The sequence below is a fragment of the Balaenoptera acutorostrata genome, chromosome 13 (genome assembly GCF_949987535.1).
Source record: "Balaenoptera acutorostrata chromosome 13, mBalAcu1.1, whole genome shotgun sequence".
NCBI classification, from domain to species: Eukaryota; Metazoa; Chordata; class Mammalia; order Artiodactyla; family Balaenopteridae; genus Balaenoptera; species Balaenoptera acutorostrata.
In genome coordinates this window covers 93251200-93270415 of record NC_080076.1, presented here as the reverse complement: position 1 = coordinate 93270415, position 19216 = coordinate 93251200, and the positions used below count along the sequence as shown (strand labels likewise).

At 54.4% G+C, this 19216-nt stretch overlaps 2 protein-coding genes across 2 annotated transcripts in view; one reads left to right on the top strand and one right to left on the bottom strand.

The window, feature by feature from the left end:
• POLE (DNA polymerase epsilon, catalytic subunit) overlaps positions 1 to 11568 on the top strand; it is a 55266-nt gene extending 43698 nt beyond the window's left edge. Inside the window, exons 42-49 of the mRNA XM_057526248.1 lie at positions 1143 to 1275; positions 2741 to 2924; positions 3925 to 4056; positions 4171 to 4364; positions 8467 to 8667; positions 9030 to 9155; positions 9820 to 9909; positions 10033 to 11568. Coding sequence (XP_057382231.1) covers positions 1143 to 1275; positions 2741 to 2924; positions 3925 to 4056; positions 4171 to 4364; positions 8467 to 8667; positions 9030 to 9155; positions 9820 to 9909; positions 10033 to 10146 — 1174 coding nt within the window. The 3' untranslated portion in view covers positions 10147 to 11568. The remainder of the gene's footprint in view (positions 1 to 1142; positions 1276 to 2740; positions 2925 to 3924; positions 4057 to 4170; positions 4365 to 8466; positions 8668 to 9029; positions 9156 to 9819; positions 9910 to 10032) is intronic.
• A 1828-nt stretch (positions 11569 to 13396) lies between these two features.
• On the bottom strand, positions 13397 to 16672 carry P2RX2 (purinergic receptor P2X 2). The gene is made up of 12 exons (XM_057526249.1): positions 16431 to 16672; positions 16004 to 16139; positions 15827 to 15898; positions 15641 to 15716; positions 15463 to 15559; positions 15209 to 15289; positions 14944 to 15082; positions 14436 to 14566; positions 14108 to 14198; positions 13920 to 13985; positions 13694 to 13771; positions 13397 to 13501 (listed from the first exon to the last, which is right to left on the bottom strand). Exons 1-12 carry the CDS (start codon positions 16604 to 16606, stop codon positions 13397 to 13399), a joined length of 1248 nt encoding a protein of 415 aa, XP_057382232.1. The 5' UTR covers positions 16607 to 16672.
• Positions 16673 to 19216: the final 2544 nt, after the last annotated feature.

The window sequence follows — 19216 nt, the reverse complement described above, 5'->3', positions numbered from 1 at the left end:
TTTTTATCTCTAGAAGCTTGGTTTGGGTCTTATACATCTCTAGAGTCTACTTAACATGTTCAGTCTTCCCTCTGGTTTATTTTAACACATGTGATACTGTTCTAATAACAGTTTTTTTTGTTTTTTTTTTGTTTTAATTAATTTATTTTATTTATTTATTTTTTTTGGCTGCGTTGTGTCTTCCTTGCTGCGTGCATGCTTTCTCTAGTTGCGGCGAGCGGGGGCTACTCTTCATTGCGGTGTGTGGGCTTCTCATTGCGTTGGCTTTTCTTGTTGCGGAGCATGGGCTCTAGGCACGCGGGCTTCCGTAGTTGAGCACAGGCTTAGTAGTTGTGGCGCACGGGCTTCGTTGCTCCACGGCATGTGGGAACTTCCCGGACCAGGGCTTGAACCCTTGTCCCCTGCATTGGCAGGCGGATTCTTAACCACTGCACCACCAGGGAAGCCCCTAATAACAGTTTTAATTGCTGTTCTGCTCGTTATTACATCTCTGTCAGCTCTGATTTGTCTTCAGTTGGTAAATTCTTCTCCTTATTATGTGTTGTGTTTCTCTGCTTCTTTGCACACCTGGTGATATAGGATGGGATGCCAGACATTAAGAATCTTGGCTTGTCCGTTGGGTGCTTTTGCAGTCCTGTAAATATTCTTGAGCTTTATGTTGTTACTTGGAAACAGTTTGATCCTTGGGGGCATTTTTTGAGATGTATAGGCAGAGCCAGAGCAGTGTTTAGTCTAGGGCTCATTATTCCCACTGTTGAAGCAAGACTTTGTGAGCACAGCTGCACGTGCCTCTGAGTTACGAGGTTCTGACAGCGGCGGGAAGCAAGCACCCCAGGCCTGGTGTGGTTTTCTCACACTTGTGTGTGATCCATGCTCTGCTGAATGCGGGGTTCCCTCTGTGCCGCTCTCGCCTCTCATCCCCTCAACACTGGTCCCTGTTTCCCCTCCTGGCTAGATGCAGACGTCTCCTTAGTATTATGTTTATCGTTTTCCCTAGAAAGTTTGAGGGATGATAAAATGTGAATCTACTTTATATCCGTTTTTAAATAAGTAGAGAGTTAAACATAATAAAAGAAGGAAAGTGGGGAAAAAGGGGAAAACTATTGATTTCATTTAAGCAATTTCTCTTTTGCTTTTTTTAGCATCCATTCTAAAGAGATCTTCCATTCTTTGACAATTTCTTTCTCTCGATGCTGGGAATTTCTTCTCTGGATGGATCCCTCTAACTATGGTGGAATCAAAGGAAATGTTCCATCTAGTATTCACTGTGGACAGGTAAGAGGTAACCAGTCTTAGAGAGCAGAGGTTGGAATCTGAAGCAACTTTAGGGGTCCACATTGGCCCCTTCAGTGCACACTTGGGGGTCACAGGCCGAGTGCCAGGCACGGTTCTAGGTGCCAGGCCCCGGTCATGTAGTCCTTGCTCTCACGGAGTCTGTGAGGGCAAAGATCACGAACAAGCAAGCAAGTAGATGTAGACGCCAGTGTCAGCAATGGTGAGGGCTCGGAGAAAACAAAAAGCAGGGTAGAGATAGAGAGTGAGCCACGGGGGAGGGGCCGATTTGGATGGGGAGGTCGAGGAGTCTTCTGAGGGGGTGATGGAACTGCAGTGTAAGGCTGCCGTGAGTTACAGGACAGGCAGAGACAGTGGTCACAGGTGTGGGCAGAGAGCTGGCCGGGGCCAGGCCACTTGGGCCCGAGGGCTGCGATGGACACTTGGCTTTTAGTGACGGGGAGATTCTGAGTGGGGGAGTGTCAGGGCCTGACTTCCACTTGGATCCTGAGTGAACCGCACCGGGGGAGGTCAGGGTCTGAGAGGAGCCCGGTTAGTGTCGGCCCAGGGGAGGATGTGGGGCGGGGTGGAGTCAGGGAGAAGGACTCCGGTGGGCACTGCAGGTGGAGTGGACGGGCCAGCGGAATGAATGTGGGGTGACGCCCGGGGGCACAGGGGTGGGCGATGTCTGGGCGAGTAGGTTGTGTGTGGGCCTGTGCTTGGGTGTGTGAGCCCCGATGGACGGGGCAGGAGAGCGAGGGTGGGGAGAGGGGAGCTGTGCTTGGCTGCGGCATGTGGTGTTTGCCGAGCCTGCCGTTTGCTTGACGTGCACAGGGTGGAGATGCAGAGGTCGGGTGGTGGCAGGGGCATCTGGGGAGGGGCTGGGGGTGGGAACTTGGGGTCATCCCAGCTGCTGAGAACACCTGGGGGTGAGCATGGGTTGAGAGGCCTGAGTCCCCCCAGGGCAGGTCCCCATGGAAGAAGCCGCCAGTGGGTAGGGGAACTGGGGGATGGGGCCTCAGGCTTCAAATGGAGAGCGGCCCCAGAAGGAAGGAGCCGTGCTGCTGGGAGCAGATAGGAAACAGAGGCTGCGCTTGGTGCTGGGGTTGGGAGGGCCACTGAGACCACGATGGGAGAGAAGGAAGTGCAGGCCATGTAGACGAATCAAGGGAAGGCAGTGGTGGCTGGTGCTCTGAAGGATGGCGGCCGTCACAGCTCAGATGGTGAACATTCTGCCCTTCCTGGGAGGCGGGAGTTGAATAATTTTAAAGTGAATCCTCTGGAAGAGCAAACGAGAGTAGCAGTCAGCTGTGTACTGAGTGCTTCTGTGCACCAGGCACGTTCCATAAATGACCTTATTCTTACAGCCGTCCTGCAGGAATCTCACCTGGGCTCAGGGGGCGAACAGGGCACCCGCTGGGCGGTGCTGCTGTGCGCAGACGTGACTGGGGTTGTCTCTGTGTCCCAGCAAGACTCCCCTGAAGAGGGCAGAGCAGAGGGGGAGGAGTCCGAGGAGGAGCCTGAGGAGGGAGAGGAGGAGGGAGGCGCACAGGAGCTGGATGTCGAGGACCTGCTGGAAAACAACTGGAACATCCTGCAGTTCCTGCCGCAGGCAGCCTCCTGCCAGAGCTACTTCCTCATGATCGTTTCAGGTGAGTCGTCCACACTCGCCATAGCGTCTGAGCCACGCAGTGGGAATAACGTGGCCCTGGTGGGAGCACGCCCAGAGTCGGGGGCCCCTGAGGGGCGCCCTGGCTGCCCAGCACTGTGAGAGGCGGAGAGGAGACCCTCAGCCCCTCGCAGAACCTCGCCGTGAGGAAGGCTGCCCTCCCCGGGGCGTCACGAAGGCTTCGTGGCCCTGCCCCCGAGGTTTGTGCACGTGCACATATAGTGATCAAGGTAAACCCCAAGTAGAAAAGCTTAGACACTTCGTGAATCGACTGTCCCACTGGCTGGTCCTTGAGGCTCAACTTATGGTGTAAGAAACTCCTGTATTTCATTTGGGTCTAAAGGTTCAGTGTTAGTAACACAACATTGTAAATCAACTATACTCCAACAAAAGTTAAAAATAAAAAAAAAGGTTTAGTGTTACAAATCAAGCTATTTAGCTTGATGTGTAAACGAAGTGTGTACATTAAACACCCGTTATAATTCAGAGCTAATCATTAGAACAGTTGATGAAGAGCATCATAAATTGTCAGCAGGCGCATAGGCGTAGATATAGGTGCACCCACGTATATAGTGACAGAGGTAGTTCCGTTGTGGTTATTTTATATTTATATTTTATATTTTGTCGACTTGTCTTTGAGCCCTTCGCTTTGTTAAGTTCTCTTCTGGAATGTGTGGGCCTGGTGGAGCCTTTGGAGAAGCGTGCTGTGCCTGGGGGTTGAGGCGAGCCTTCTGTCTCGCCGTCCAGTGTGAAGGCTGACGCGTGTTGCCTGAGCTTGGGCGTCAGCGAACTCCCTGCTTGTCCCCATTTCTCTGATTGACTTTGGCTCATCTTAGTGCAGCAAATAGAATCATCGCTAATAATGACATTTCAGCCAGTCTGGGCGGCAGTGTGACTAGCCACAGGGTGCCCCCGGATTCTGGGATGTTGGCGGCAATGCCGACGCTCGGGGCCGGTGGCCTGAGCCTGCCCTCTCTCTGCAGCGTACATCGTGGCCGTGTACCACAGCATGAAGGAGGAGCTGAGGCGCAGCGCCCCAGGCAGCACCCCCGTGAGGAGGAGGGGGGCCAGCCAGCTCTCCCAGGAGGCCCAGGGGGAGGCCAGAGCCCTTCCCGGTGAGCGCCCTTGCCGCGGGAGGCCACCACTGTGTGCTCCTCAGGGGTCCTTCCCTCGGTGTCCCTGTCGCCGTGCGAAATAGGGAGCAGGCATCGTGTCGCTTCTCTTCCTAGGGATGATCACCTTCTCACAAGATTATGTGGCGAACGAACTCACTCAGAACTTCTTCACCATCACACAGAAGATCCAGAAGAAAGTCGCAGGCTCTCGGAACTCGACTGAGCTCTCAGAAATGTTTCCTGTCCTCCCCGGTTCTCACCTGCTGCTCAATAACCCTGCTCTGGAGTTCATCAAATATGTGTGCAAGGTGAGGACACTCCCATTGACGTGTGTGCAGGTCACTCCTGTCTTCCAGAAACACCCACTGCACCCACTCCATGCAGCCGCTGTGGGAAAGACCTCTGTTCTCACTCCACTGAGGGGGCACGAGTCAGTGAGGGACAGGTGAGCTCAGAGAGCACAGGTGCTGAGAGGTGGGCTCAGGGGCGGGGCAGGTGAGGAAGGCCCTCTGATGGGGCCTGGGGCGAGAATGAGACCACTGGGGCTAGGAGGGTCTGGCCGTGGGCAGAGGGGATGCAGAGACCCTGGAGAGGGGTGACCTGGCAGTGCTGGTGAAGGGTGAGTAGTGGATCAGCAGGTGCTCATGGGTCCCGTGGGGCTGCTGGGCCCGACTAGGAGCTGGACAGGGCTCCCAAAACGTCCGGGCTGCTATGCAACCTAAGAGGAGAGCTTGCTCGGACGCTAAATGCCTTTCTGGGAAAGGCAGGCTGCATCAAACGATGGCATAATATTACCGGATGAGGACCCAGCGGGCGTCATCCCTTACGGAGCATTTTACTGTCCATTAAGTTACCTCCCAGCAAATCACAGTTTCACAGTGATCAAATGACTTCTGATTGTGGTGAAGAAATGGTTTAGTGTACCATTTTAATTCCTTGGTAGACTTCAGAATTTTTAAGTTTTATTTTTATTGAAGTATAATTTACAGGGACTTCCCTGGTGGTCCAGTGGCTAAGACTCTGCCCTCCCAGTGCAGGGGGCCCGGATTCAGTACCTGGTCAGGGAACTAGATCCCACGTGCCACAACTGAAGATCCCACGTGCAGCAACGAAGATCCCGCGTGCCGCAACTAAGACCTGGCGCAGCCAAGTAAAGAAATAAATAACGTATTTAAAAGAACAAGTATAATTTACATACAGGAAAATTCACCATTTTAGTGTGCATTCCGTGAGGTACCCAATCACGCATTCAGGGTACAGAACCAGAGTCCCCCACCCCTGGCACGCTCTGATCTGTCTGTCCCTATGTTTATTTACTTTTTGAAAGTTGCATGCAGTAAAAGTCACTCTCCGTGCAGTGCAGTCGTTCGAGTTTTCACAGATGGATAGGGCTGGCCATCAGCACCCAGGTACAAAACGGTCACCACCCCGGAGAGCTCCCCCGTGCTTCCCCTTGGGCTCAACTCCTCTCGCCTGCACCCCTGGAACCGCTGATCTGTCTTCTGTCCATGTGTTGTGACCTCTTCCAGAATGTCACATGAGTGGAATGGTTGGTTATGTAGCCTTTTAGGTCTGACTTCCTTCGGTCAGCAAAGTGCCCCTGGGGCTCCTCCATGGCGTTGCTTGTCTCAGTGCTTCGTTCCTGTCCGTCGCTGAGTCTTGCTCCCTGGTTGTGTGGGAGAACCGCAGTTCCCCGGTTGAAGGACATTCAGGTGGTTTTCACGTTTTTGGTGACTGTTGGTAAAGCTGCTGTAAACATTCTCATAGAGAAGGTTTTGGGCGAACGTAAGTTTCATTTCTCTTGGTGGAAACCCGGCAGGGGACTGGCTGGGTCACGTCACGCTCGTTTCTGAAGTGGCCCCATTTTGCATCCCCGTCAGCTGCGAGGTGTAGCTACGGTCCAGCTGCTCCGCAGCCCGCTAGAGCTTCGTGGTGTTGACTTTCCAGATTTTATCTGTCCAAATAGGTGTGTAGTGGTATATCATTATGGCTTTAACTTGCATTTCCCTAATGCTAATGATGTGGAGATTTTATTCATGAGCTTGTTTGCTCTCCATGTGTTTTTGGTGAAATGTCCAGATCTTTTGCCCATTATTAAAAACTGTTTCTTTTTAAAATAATTTTTATTGGAGCATAGTTGATTTACAATGCTGTGTTAGTTTCAGGTGTACAGCAAAGTGAATCAGGGTTGTTTTTCTTATTGTTGAGTTTTGAGAGTTCTTCATATATTCCGTATATAAGTCCTTTATCAGATCTGTGATTTCCAAATATTTCCTCCCAGAATTCGGCTTGCCTTTTCAAAATTCCATTTTTCAATGAGCAGAGGATCTTAACTTTTATCTAATTTGTCACTTTTTAAGGGTTGAGCTTTTGGTGTCATATCTGAGAAATCTTTGCTTTAACCAAGGTCACAAAGTTTTTCTCTTATGTTTTCTTCTAGAAGTTTTATAGTTTTAGGTTTTATATTTAGTCTGTGATTCATTTTGAGTTAATTTTTGTGCGATGTGCATGTTATAAATTGAGGTTCATATTCTGCATAAACATATCCAATTATTCCAGTATTATTTGTTGAAAAAATTAGCCTTTCTCTATTTAAATATGTTTGTGCTTTTTTCAAAACTTAACTGGCCATATATATGTGTGTGGGTCTGTTTCTGGGTCTCCATCAATCTGAATATCTATCTGTTCTCCAATACCACACTGTCTAAATTTCTGTAACTTTATCAATAAGTCTTGAAACCAGGTAGTGTGAATGCTTTAACTTTATTCTTCTTTTTCAAAATTATTTTGACTATTTTAGTTCCTTTGCCTTTCCTTATAAATTTCAAATCAGCATATCAATTTCTACCAAAAAAAAAAAATCCTCTTGGATTGTTGATTGGAGTTGTTTGGAGTCTATGGATTAATTTAGGGAGAATTGATATCTTAATGTTGAGGCTTCCAATCCATGGACCACTATATCTTTCCATTTATTTAAGTTGTCTTTGATTTCTTTCATCAGTGTTTTTGGGTCTTTCAGCATAAAAATAGTGCACATATTTGCACCTCAGGTTTTTATGGTTTGGGTGCTATTGTAATGGCACTGATTTTTTTTTTTTTTTTTTAATTTGGCTGCACTGGGTCTTAGTTGCAGCACGCCGGATCTTCATTGCTGCATGCGGGATCTTTAGTTGCAGCATGCGGGATCTAGTTCCCTGACCAGGGATCGAACCTGCGCCCCCTGCATCAGAGGCATGGAGTCTTAACCACTGCACCGCCAGGGAAGTCCCATCCTGAGAGTTTTAATCATGAATGGATGTTGAATTTTGTTAAGGGCTTTTTCTGCGTCAATTGAGATGATCGTATTGGTTTTTATTTATTAGTCTCGATATGGTGAATTACACTGATTTTCAAATGTTGATCCAGCCTTGCATTCCTGGGGTAAATCCCACTTGGTCGTGATACCAGTGGGTTCAATTTGCCGGTATTTTGTTGAGGATATTTGAGTCTGTGTGCGTGACAGTTTTTTACTGTAGTTTTCTTGTACTGTCTTTGTCTGGTGTTGGTATCAGGGTGATACTGGCCTCACAAGATGAGTTAGGAGTGTTCGCCCTCTTGTGTTTTCTGGAAGATACTGTGTAGAATCAGCATTACTTCTTCCTTAATGTTTTGGTAAATTCACTTTCATTTTTTTCTGTTTCTTAATTACATCCAGTGTTCTCCCTATGTAAAAGACATGTATAATGTATATATTTTAAACAATACTGCCCAGTAGGCTGTCGATCCTCGTTATAAATGCGCTTGCAAATCCACCCACTTTGTTTCAGATCGACCATAAACGCTCCTCCCAGAGAAGTCTTCTAAGTGGTGTTTGGTTCTGTGCTCTTGGCATTGTGCTAGGACAGGAGCTGTAGGGCTGGGAGAGGCCAGTGAAACATGCCAGTGCTGTCTCCTCTCGTTCACAGATGGGGGGTTAACAAGTCTCCTGTGGCTCTGCGGGAGCGACTTCCAGTGCCAGCACTGTGGGCACTGACACACACGTGTGCTGCAGAGGCGTTTCTCTGCTGGCCTGGGAGCCCCTGCACCATGGAAGGTTGAAGTCAACCCCTTTGCAGTGAGACTGTAGAGCTCTGGTAGACTTAGGACTGCCTGTCATTGAGGAAGAAGGAGCCAGTAAGGAGAACACGTAGAGCACACTTCGGTGTGTCCCAGAGTTCCCTGGAGCTGACAGAGACCACAAGGCCTGGGGGCAGGACCTCCACTCCACTCTTATGGCCCCGAGTCGGGGAATCACTGATGTACAGGAGGCAGGAAGAGTTGAGATGACGCTGAGAAACAGTAGCTTAGAGAGTTGGCTGCGGGGTTTTCTGGTCCAAACAGCAGCAGGGAGGCCCCGGGAGCTGTCCCTGACGTGGGCTCTGTTCTCTGCAGGTCCTGTCTCTGGACACGAACATCACAAACCAGGTGAACAAGCTAAACCGAGACCTGCTTCGCCTGGTAGATGTCGGAGAGTTCTCGGAGGAGGCCCAGTTCCGAGACCCCTGCCGCTCCTACGTGCTCCCTGAGGTCATCTGCCCCAGCTGTAACTTCTGCCGGGACCTGGACCTGTGCAAAGACCCCTCCTTCTCTCAGGTGGGCCAGCTCCGTCAGGCCCCTTGCTGGTAAAGTCAGAATATCCAGGTGTCAGTGGATCAGGGGGTCCTGCAGTACCCCCTCTCGTGACCCCAGTCTCCACCTTTTCTGGGTTACACCTCCTGGGCCCCCAGCTAGCTTTGGTGTGAATTAGAAACAAACACCCTTTTTCAAGCCACTCAGCTGCCACATGCCAGAACCTTGTCCTGGTAAACACGTAAGTGATGACAGTGGTGATGTGAGTGTGCCCTGGAGCTGTGAGCAAGCGGTACCACAGTTCTCACCGCGAACTCTTCTCTTTCCATCCCTTCTCAGTACTGGGGCTGAGGAAGGTGACCTGGTCCCTTTCCTTCTCTGCCTAGGATGGGTCTGTGCTGCCTCAGTGGCTCTGCTCCAACTGTCAGGTAGCCTACGACTCGGCAGTCATTGAGATGGCCCTGGTGGAAGCCCTGCAGAAGAAACTGATGGCCTTCACCCTGCAGGACCTGGTGAGCAGCGGGGCCTGGTGCTGGGGCTTTTTTGCACCCAGCCCGACCGCCCCTCCAGTTGGTGGAGGGTCTGTTGATAAGCAGTTTTCACCCACGGGAAACTAGAGGTGTGCACGGGTCTCAACGTTGTTACCTGGTCCTCCAAGGTAACCACCTCTTGGGTCAGGCCTTGTCCATGAGCCCAGGTGACTCATTCATTCCTACAGCATCTGTTGGGCACCTACAGGGGCCAGGTGCTGGCTTCATGGACCTTTCTTATTCTAGTGGAGGGAGATGGACAACTAAGTGATGGTAAGAGTAAAGGGAACCAACAGGCAGTGTGTGAGCAAAAGAGGGACGCTTTCAGCATTAGGTAGGAGTGGTCTCACCAAGAGGGAACATCTCACCAAGACCCGAGGAAGGTGTTGGGGTCCAGGCAGGGAACAGCTGGTGCCTGGTGTGATGGATGGGGGAGCCCCAGACTCAGAGGCAAGGGTAGGGTGTCCACAGGGAGGGTGTTGGGAAGCAGCTGGCATGTGTGGATAAAGCCCATTATCAAGTCTCAGACTTTATTCAGAACTGAGGTGAAGGCCATGGGGGGAGGGAAGCCTGTCCAGTGCCAGGCGGCTGGCCAGCCCTGGCCTGGGCCGGGGGTGCTCCTGACTGGGGCTGCTTCTCATCGCAGATCTGCCTGAAGTGCCGGGGCGTGAAGGAGACCAACATGGCCGTGTACTGTAGCTGTGCCGGGGCCTTCTCCCTCACCATCCACACCAAGGTGGGGCCTCCCGTGGACAGCCAGCCCTGCTGCCCCTCGGCCATTGGCCCTTTCTGGGTCTCGGCCTTGTGTCCCTGTGCCTCCTCTGGGACTAGTTCTCACTGTGACTGGTCATTCCTGTAGGTCTTCATGGAGCAGATCAGAATCTTCCGGAACATTGCCCAGCACTATGGCATGTCGTACCTCATGGAGACCCTGGAGTGGCTGCTGCAGCAGAACCCCCAGCTGGGCCATTAGCAAGCTGGGCAGCGTCCCCATTCTCTGCTCTGACTACCCACATCCAAGACGGGCACCCAGGAAGACGATCCTCAGGGAGCTTTCAGGGAGCAGGTCATGGCGGCCCAGAAGAAGCGTGAACCAGCCAGAGCAAGAAATGGATCCACCTCCAGGTTCCCTGGGGTCCCCAGCCTCGGTCAGGGCAGCCCTCTCTAGGCCCAAGAAGCATCTCCAGCGAGGGGTCCCAGGGCTGCTTTCTCGCTGGATGAACACCCCTCTGCTGCTGCACGGCCCTCCCTGCAGCCCCAGCCCTTCCTGCCCACTCCTCTGCTGCCCTGAGGCCTTCTGTTGGAGCCGAGCCCCTGAGGGTGGCTGGAAGCCAGAGGCAGGGCGAGGGGCGCCTGAGTGGGGGTCTGCAGCCCTAGCTCTCCAGTCCCTTGCTTCCGGGAGAGGTGCTGTCCTACGGTCCATGCCAGCGGCATGCGGGCCGCATCCAGGGGACCCTGGCTGAACCCGTGGCGACCTGGGCGTCTCTCGCACACTGAGTTCTGGGGCTTGGGCCCCTCTGTCTGTGGAGATTCCCGGTCAGAGCAGGCTTTGCCGGAGTGTCCGTATCATGGCGTAGTCACCTCATCGGCAGCAGCGAGACTGGGCTGGGGGCGGGAAGGCTGAGGAAGGGGAGGGTCTCAGGCTGGGGCTCAGCTGCAGCGGGGCCTGGCACCTCTCCCTCTGAATCTGCCTGTGCTGTGAGGGGGGCCACTGCAGCAGGAGGCCTGGGGGCCCCGGGGAGGGAGGAGGTGCACCATTATCGCGGACTTTGACATCATATGTTAGCACCTGGATTCTAGAAAAATATTTCTTCACATGCAAGACTAGGTTCTTTCCTTCAGGTCTGAGGAGTGGTTGGGAGAGATGGAGAAAAGGGCAACAGCAGTTTTATCGGGATTGAGGCAGTTCTGTTCTTGCTTCTCAGCCTCAGGGATCAGTACAAGACCTGTGACCCCAAGGCAGAGAGGGTCCTTGGGCTGTGCCCCCTTTAAAATGCGACACTCACCACCAGCTTGTTCAGGGCCCTGTTGCTGCACAGAGATGTGGGCCGTGCTGTTTTCTCCTCCCGGGTGGGGCTGAAAGAGGAGAATGGGCCAGGCTGGGGAACCCTTTGCTGAGCATGAGTTCTCCCTCCGTTCTGCCAGCAGCCCCAGAACATAAGACCAACTCCGTGCACCTCATTTCTAACTAAATGCAACTGGAAGCAAAAGAAAACCAGCCAAATTGGTGAGGGCACACACATGTTAAAAGTGAACCATAAACTCAGAAACCCCAAACGGATGGGCAGTGGGGAGCCCCACTGCTGGCTCTGGAGCCTGGTTTAAATTTGTCCTGGTTACCTCAATTTACACTTTGGATTTTCGTTTTAATTTTACACTTTGACATTTCCTACAATTTTCACCGTGTGTATGTTTGTGCGCTGCGCCTGGGTCTCTGGAAGGAAGGAAAGACGACTAAGTAACTGACGTCTGTCTGTCTGGGTTTGTTGGCCCCTGGGTACTGCCCACCAGGCGCATCCAGGCCCAGCGACTGCGAGAAACCTGACTCGGCTTGGAAGGGGATGGAGCCTCTCAGCCCCCAGATGGAGATCGAATCAAATTAGGGCTGAGTTGGGGAGGAGGAGGGCTAACTGTGCTTCCTGGAAGCAGAGCCGGAGAAGTCCCAGGGGAGCACGGAGGAGCGAGGAGGTGGGGCTGCGTGCCTCACCCCCCAACACTGTGTTCCCTGCGGCGGGGCCGGCTTAGTGGCTGGGGGCATCTGGGGCGGTGGAGGTCCCAGGGTCACTCTTATGCTTGGAGATGGGAAACCTGAGCCCCTGGCCCTGGTTCTTGAGCTGCAGCCCAGCTCCAACTGGAAAAGCTGGTTTCTCTAAAACTAGAGCTGGATGTCTATGAGCCAGACACTCAGGATGTCACAGGCATTTGAGTGACCCAGGGAGCTGACGAGCATAGGAGAATCTGCAGGGGTGCTGGGTGGGGGCTTCTCAAGGGTTTCTGGCTCCAGTGAGTGGTGCTGGCCTCGTTGGCAGGTGGGGAGGCCAGCTCTGACTTTGGGAGTGATGGGGTCACAGGTGAAAGGATCTGTGGGAGGGACTATGCCTCCTCAGGTCTGTGCACCATCATAGCCGTTGCTGGGGAAACCGTCCAACCAGGTCCTGGTGTCCTCAGAGCAGGGCCTGGCCAGGCAGAGCTGCTAAGTGGAATGACCACTGTAGCATCCAAGGCCGGAACCAGATTACCCGTAGGCCTGATCCAGCTAGCGCCGGCTTCCCACACTCCTCCGACCTCGTCCTGCCCTGTCCACCCCTGTTCCCCAGCACCGAATTCCTTCCTCCACCCCAATCCCCATTTGAAATAGAGCCTCAGGGCCTGGGTGGGCATTTTGGTGTCAGCCTAAGCTCTCGTTTTCCTTGGGTACAACTCTCATCGCCTCCCTCCTGGCTTTCTTCCTCCTTGAGAGGTTTGGGGTCTGGGATGAGCCTTTTCCTATATTTTGAGGTTTGGGGCCCGGGATGAGCCCTGCAGGAAGCTGGTAAATGCACTACCTGAAGGACATGCTGGGATGAGTCTAGGGGTCCTCATGCGCTCTCAGCCTGTGTGTCCCCCACCTCCACTGGTCAGACATGACTGTAGCCTGGCTGGACGTGGGGGCAGCAGATGCATCCACACACTCTGCACCCAGGCTGGCTAGAGGGGTGATACGGAGGGCCAAGCACACCACAAGAGAGACTCCGTGAGCAAAGACCTGCCATTGCGTGTTTGTCTTAGAGCCTGAAAGTGCTTTTCCCCAAAGACGAGGCCAGGAGGTTCTGGTCACAGGTTTATTGGACTCTGGATGTGTGATTTCCTGGCTATGAGGTGAGCGAAGGGTCTGGGTAGGGGTGGGTGGGTGGGGAGGAGCAAAGAGCCTGGGAGGAGAACAGCTAGGGAGAAGGTGAAGGTGGGGAGTTGCCCCCTACAGGCCCCTGGGCAGTTGGGGGACGAGGTGGGCAGGCCGGGAGCAGGTGCCGTCCCCTTCATGTCATCCCACTGCCTGGTTGCACGGGGGCCCTTTGGCTGCTGGTTTTGCTGAGACGCAGTGTTGAGGTGGGTGGGCAGGGCCCAGGTCCGAGGTCCCAGCCATGCTGCCCTGGGGAGCTGGGGGCGCTCCTGGGGCCACAGACTTCAGGGGCCCCCAACAGGCCCAGGTCTTGAGTGCAGCACGACAGAAGGTGGGAGTGGGCTCAGAGCTGGGCCAAACCTCGGGCGTCCGTGAGAGCGCAGTCCTGCTGGGAAGGCTCGGAGGCGCCAAGCCCTGGCCCTGCTCCCCGCCTGGGAGCATCCACCATCTGCTCAGACGGGGCAGAGGTGGGGCAAGGCCATGCGGGGGGGACAGCCCAGGCCTGGCTCTGCCCCTCACCCTGCGGTCGGCTGGCCTGGCCTGGGTCTGTGGAGCAGGGATAGGGTGGGGGAGGGGCCTGGCCCAAAACAAGGGCCAGGGTCACGGGCCAGCTGCCTGAGGAGGGCCCGGGAGTACACACCTTGTCAAATTTCTTATGGCTGTAGACCTTGTTTTTGTTCATGAACGTTAGCAAGATCCAGTCGCACAGGAAGGAGCCCTGAGGCCAGAAGACGAACGCGTAAGAGCCTGGCACCCGCCCCCTGTCCCCCCACCCCGAGGCCAGCAAGACCAACGCGTAAGAGCCTGGCACCCGCCCCCCCATCCCACCACCCCCCGCACCCCCGACCCTAGCGTGCATCCCTTACCACCCCGATGGAGGTCAGCGCTGTGGCCAGGTTAATGATGGTAGGAATCAGGCTGAACTTCCCTGCCTGGAGGCAAAGAGGCTGCCTGAGATGGTCGGGAGTGGGGCTCAAGGGAGGCGTGGGGTGTGGTAGGAGAGATTGAGGCTGGGCCAGCCCAAATCCCAGGTAGGCAAGGTGGGCTGGTTTACCTGTCCGTGCACGATGACGTCAATTCGGATCCCGTAGGCTTTGATGAGTGTGCGGGTGGTGCTACCGTTTATTTTGTAATACTTGGCGAACCTAGGGCAGAATGACCCGGAAGCACGTCAGAACCTGGGATGGAATGACCCGGGTGCAGGAGCCCTGGCCACCTGACCCTGAGGAGCATGATGGTGGGTGCACCTGTTGCCCAAATGGGGCAGCTCCAAGACTCCGCCTACAACTGGCGCCCCTGAACCTTTGGGCACCTGCCCTGTTGACTCCTGGACCTCCAACGGCTAGGGCAGATGAGGACCCAGTGTCCCAAGGCCAAGGTACCTGAAGTTGTAGCCAGATGAGGCTGGGACATGCTTGGGGTCGAGCCTCCGGAAGGAGTATTTGGGGTTGCACTTGGATGCCGACAGGTCCAGGTCACAGTCCCAGTTGATAATGACCCCAATTACACCGCCCTGTCCAGAAGTGGGCACAGACACAGGGTCAGGGTGGGCTCACAGAGAGGACCTTCAACAGCCCCAGGGTCCTGCTGAGGCTACGTGCGGGGTGCATACTGTGAGGCACCCAGGGCGGCTCAGGGCAGAGAGCTGGGGAAGGGGGCTAGTTGAGTGCCCTGCTTCCGAGGCACGAGGGGATGCCAGGAGTCAATAATTTAGCAGGGGCCATGCACACCCAGATGGGCCAGCCGATCGTGTTTCTCTTCCTCTGCCCGAGCAGGGCCAGGGCTGGCCAAACTGCAGACGGACTCGGCTGTAACGAGACCCTTTGTGCGCAGGTGGGAGCCAGCACCTGGACGGACAGCTGTCCCAGCCGCTCTCCCTGGTGCCCTCACCGCGTGTGCCAGCTGCGTGAAGTTTTCCCCTGCCTGCTCCACGATGTAGCCCAGCTTGAAAATGGGGCAGTAGAGGTCAGAGACCTCGTGGAACGTGCAGTGTTTCAGGTAGCCATCCTTCCGGCTCTCGATGTTGCCCCTAAAGACAAGGCCCAGCGGCATCAGATGGGGAGGGAGCAGAAGCCATGCACCCCCAAACAACACATTCCAAGAGGCAACTCCCACTCCAGCCCGTCCCTTGTCACCACACGCTAATGGCTCTTACTTGGAGAACTGGAATTTGGGGTAGTGGATGCTGTTCTTGATGAGGATGGTGAAATTCGGGGCCATCTTACCGAGAAACTGGCTGAGGAGGCACAGGCTGGGTGTGTTTAGTCTCCCCTTCCCCCCGTCCCCCAGCCTCCCCCGCTGCGCTGTCCCTCCCTCCCTTCTCCCCCCACACACCCCGACTCCGGTCAGTGAGGAGAAAGGAGCAAAGGAGCTTGGCCCCAGGTGGGTGGGGACAGCGGGCGTGCACACCTGACTGAGGCCCCGTCTTCCACCGGGCACCAGCCGGACACCTCGCAGGTCTTGGAGGACCCGTGGTAATAAGGCACGCAGCGCCCGGTCCGCAGGCCTGTGGGCAGACGCGCGCTCAGGTGGCAGATGCGCGCTCAGGGGCGCGGCCCGCCCCCGCCCCCAGTTGGCACACACTGACCGTTTCCCAGCATGTCCAGCTGCCCAGCCACGCAGTCCTCGTCCGAGTCGCAGGTGGCATTGTTGACCCTCATACTCTAGGGAGGAGGCTGCTTGGTCAGGGGCCCGACACCGTTTGCCCCCAGGCGCAGCGGACCAGGCAGGGCCCCTCCCTCCCGCCCCCGCTCTGCTCTCTACCCGGCCTCACCTCGGCGCAGGTTCCGAGGGTCTGGAAGGGGGTGACCTCGATCCTGGTGATGATGCTGAACACGCTGCCCCCCTGGGCTCAGAAAGAAGGGACGGTCGGCCGGCGCCGGGCAGCTCGGCCGCCGCTCGGTCCCACCCTCGGGGTGCTCGGGTTGGGGGCGGGGCCCGAGTGGCACACCTCGGGGGGTTTCACGTACTCCTCCACGTCCCACACTTTGTGCTCGGACGAGGTGATGCCCTTGACCTTGGTGATGACGGAGCTCTCGGGGCCCGTCTCGCTGTCCTGGTAGCTCTTCTGCACGACGAACACGTACCTGTGCGGACGGGCAGGGCCGGCTCTGGAGGCGACCCCGGGGCAGGCCCGGGACCCCTCCCCTGCCGAGTCAGCTCGACTCCGGCGGGATCGAGGCTGCGTCACCGCCTCTCGGGGGCCGGCCGGGTAGGCTCTGCGGCGCCCGAGGGGCCAGCCCGGCGGCCGCCGGCGCTCTCCTCGACCCCTGCCCAGAGCGGCCCCTCCCACCCGGGACGTCCCGGCGGCGCCCTCCCCTCCCCTCCGGACCCCGCTGGGCACCCCCTGCCGCCGGGTCTCCCCCGTGCGCACCCACCACACGAAGTAGAGCAGGATGAGCAGCTGCACCGCGCGGTACACGATGCCCAGGCGCCGGTTCTTCACCACGATCACCTTGGGCGTCTCGTAGTCCCAGAACGCGGACCAGCAGCCCCGGGCCAGGCGTCGGGCCGCGGCCGTCGCCGCGGGGGGCTTGGGCTCGGCGGCCGCCATGGCCCTGAGCTGCTGGGTCTGGGAACCGGGCTGGGGGGCGCCGGCGTGGCCGCCTCCGGGGCGTGGCCTCGCGCGCCCCGCCCTGTTCCGCCTCGCCCCGCCCCAGGTCGGTCCCCGAGCCGCGGGGGCGCCGGGCGGAGACACGCAGCGCACCTGGCAGGTGTCGCCAGGTGGGGCCCCGAGCGGGCATAGTCGGGGTCGCGGCAGCCGTCGCCCCCAGCCCGCTCAGGGAGGGCGTGAAGACGGTGCAGGCCCTCGCGTCCCTCGGGAGGACACTAGACGCGGGGGGAAGACGCGGCAGAGCACCGCCCGCCTCCTCCGCGCCTCCGCCGGTGTCTGATGCGCGGCGCGCACTAAACCTGAAGAGCAATCCCTTTGAAAAATATATATGTATATTTACCCAATTTTGTTGGGATACAACCGACGCGTGAAGTTGTGTAAGTTTAAGGTGCACAAAGAGATGATTTCCCAAGAGCAATCCTTGATTCGGGTCCGCGGTTCCCCGTAGCTCGGCAAAGGCACCCCTGCCTCCAGGGTTCAGACAAAAATCTGGATCACTTTCTTTGCCCTAACAGCCCTCTTGCTTTTGTCTACATATACACTTCAGGGCTGTTGGGTTCTAGCCCCTTCCCCATCCCCCCACCTCAAGCGCCCCGCCCCGTTTCTCACCTGGATTTCCGCACTCTAGGTTTCTACCCATTTCCGTCTCTGTTTTGTTTTGTTTCCTATACAAGTCGGAGGAAACATGTTTTTGTTTTTACTTTTTGTACCTCTACCCCCACCTCATTATTTTGGACCAAATCCCAGACATCGTACTATTTCACAGAATGATAAATGTTTTACACATTTTTGAGGTGAAATTCACATAGCATTTAATTAGCCGTTTTTTTTTTTTTTTTTTTTTTATAAATTTATTTATTTATTTATTTATTTTTGGCTGTGTTGGGTCTTCGTTTCTGTGCGAGGGCTTTCTCCAGTTCTGGCAAGCGGGGGCCACTCTCCATCGCGGTGCGCGGGCCTCTCACTGTCGCGGCCCCTCCCATTGCGGAGCACAGGCTCCAGACGCGCAGGCTCAGTAATTGTGGCTCACGGGCCCAGCCGCTCCGCGGCACGTGGGATCTTCCCAGACCAGGGCTCGAACCCATGTGCCTGGCATTGGTAGGCAGATTCTCAACCACTGCGCCACCAGGGAAGGCCTAATTAGCCGTTTTAATGAACAATTCATTGAAGTTTAGTACATTCACAATATTGTGCAACCACCATCATCTACTTCCAAAACATTCTAATCATCACCAGATAAGACCTCATGCCCATCAAGAACTTCTTGTTCCCCTGCTCCTTGCACATACTGGCAACCACCAATCATCTACCTTCTCTCTATGGCTTTATCTATTTTGGATATTTCAAATAATGGAATCGTAGAATATTTGCCTTTTTGTGTCTGACTTCTTTCACTTAGCATAATGTCTTCAAGGTCCATCTGAGTTGTAGCATGTGTCAGTACTCCACTCCCTTTTATGGCAGAACGATATTGTACTGTATGGATATTCCACAATTTATCTGTTCATCCACTGATAGACATTTGAGCTTTTATATTTTATATTTTGGCTATTGTAACTAGTGCCGCTATGAACATCCGGGTGCAAGTATTTGAACAACTATTTTCAATTCTTTGGTGTATATGCCTAGGAGTGGAATTTCTGGGTCATATGGTAATTTTGTGTTTAACTTTTTGAAGAACCATCTAAATGTCTCCCAAGCAGCTGAACCATTTTACATTCCAGTTAGCGATATACAGGGATTCCAGTTTCTATACATCCTTTTCAACACCTGTTATTTTCCACTCACTTATGGCCATCCTAGTGGGTGAAATTATATAATTTATTTGGATTAATGTCTATTCAAGTCCCTTGCCCATTAAAAAAAGAAAGTATTTATTTATTTGGCTGCATCGGGGCTTAGTTGCAGGATCTTTCGTTGCGGCACCCGGTCCCTTCGTTGCAGCACGTGGGCGTCTCTCTAGTTGTGGCATGCAGGCTCCTCTCTAGTTAGAGCGCAGGCTCAGTAGTTGCAGTGCACAGGCTCTCTAGTTGTGGCATGTGGGCCCTAGTGCGTGTAGGCTTAGTTGCCCCGCGGCATATGGGATCTTAGTTCCCAGACCAGGGATTGAACCCATGTCCCCCACATTGGAAGGCAGATTCCTAACCCCTGGATCACCAGGGAAGTCCCACCTTGTCCATTTTTTAATTGGGTTAAAAAATTTTGTTGTTCAGTTGTAAGAATTCTTTAGGTATTCTGGATAGTAGACCCTTATCAGATATATGATTTTCAAATATTTTGTCCCATTGTAGGTTGTTTTTTCACTTTATTGATAATGACCTTTGATGCACAAAAGTCTTTTATTTTGATGAAGTCCAATTTATCTATGTTTTCTTTTGTTGTTTCTGCTTCTGGTGTCATTTCTAAAATCCATTGCCAAATCCAAGGTCATGAAAATTTACCCCTGTTTTCTTCTAAGAGTTTTACGATTTTAGCTGTTATATTTAGATTGTTGATCCATTTTGAGCTAATCTTTGCATATGGTGTGAGGTAGGGCTCCAACTTCACTCT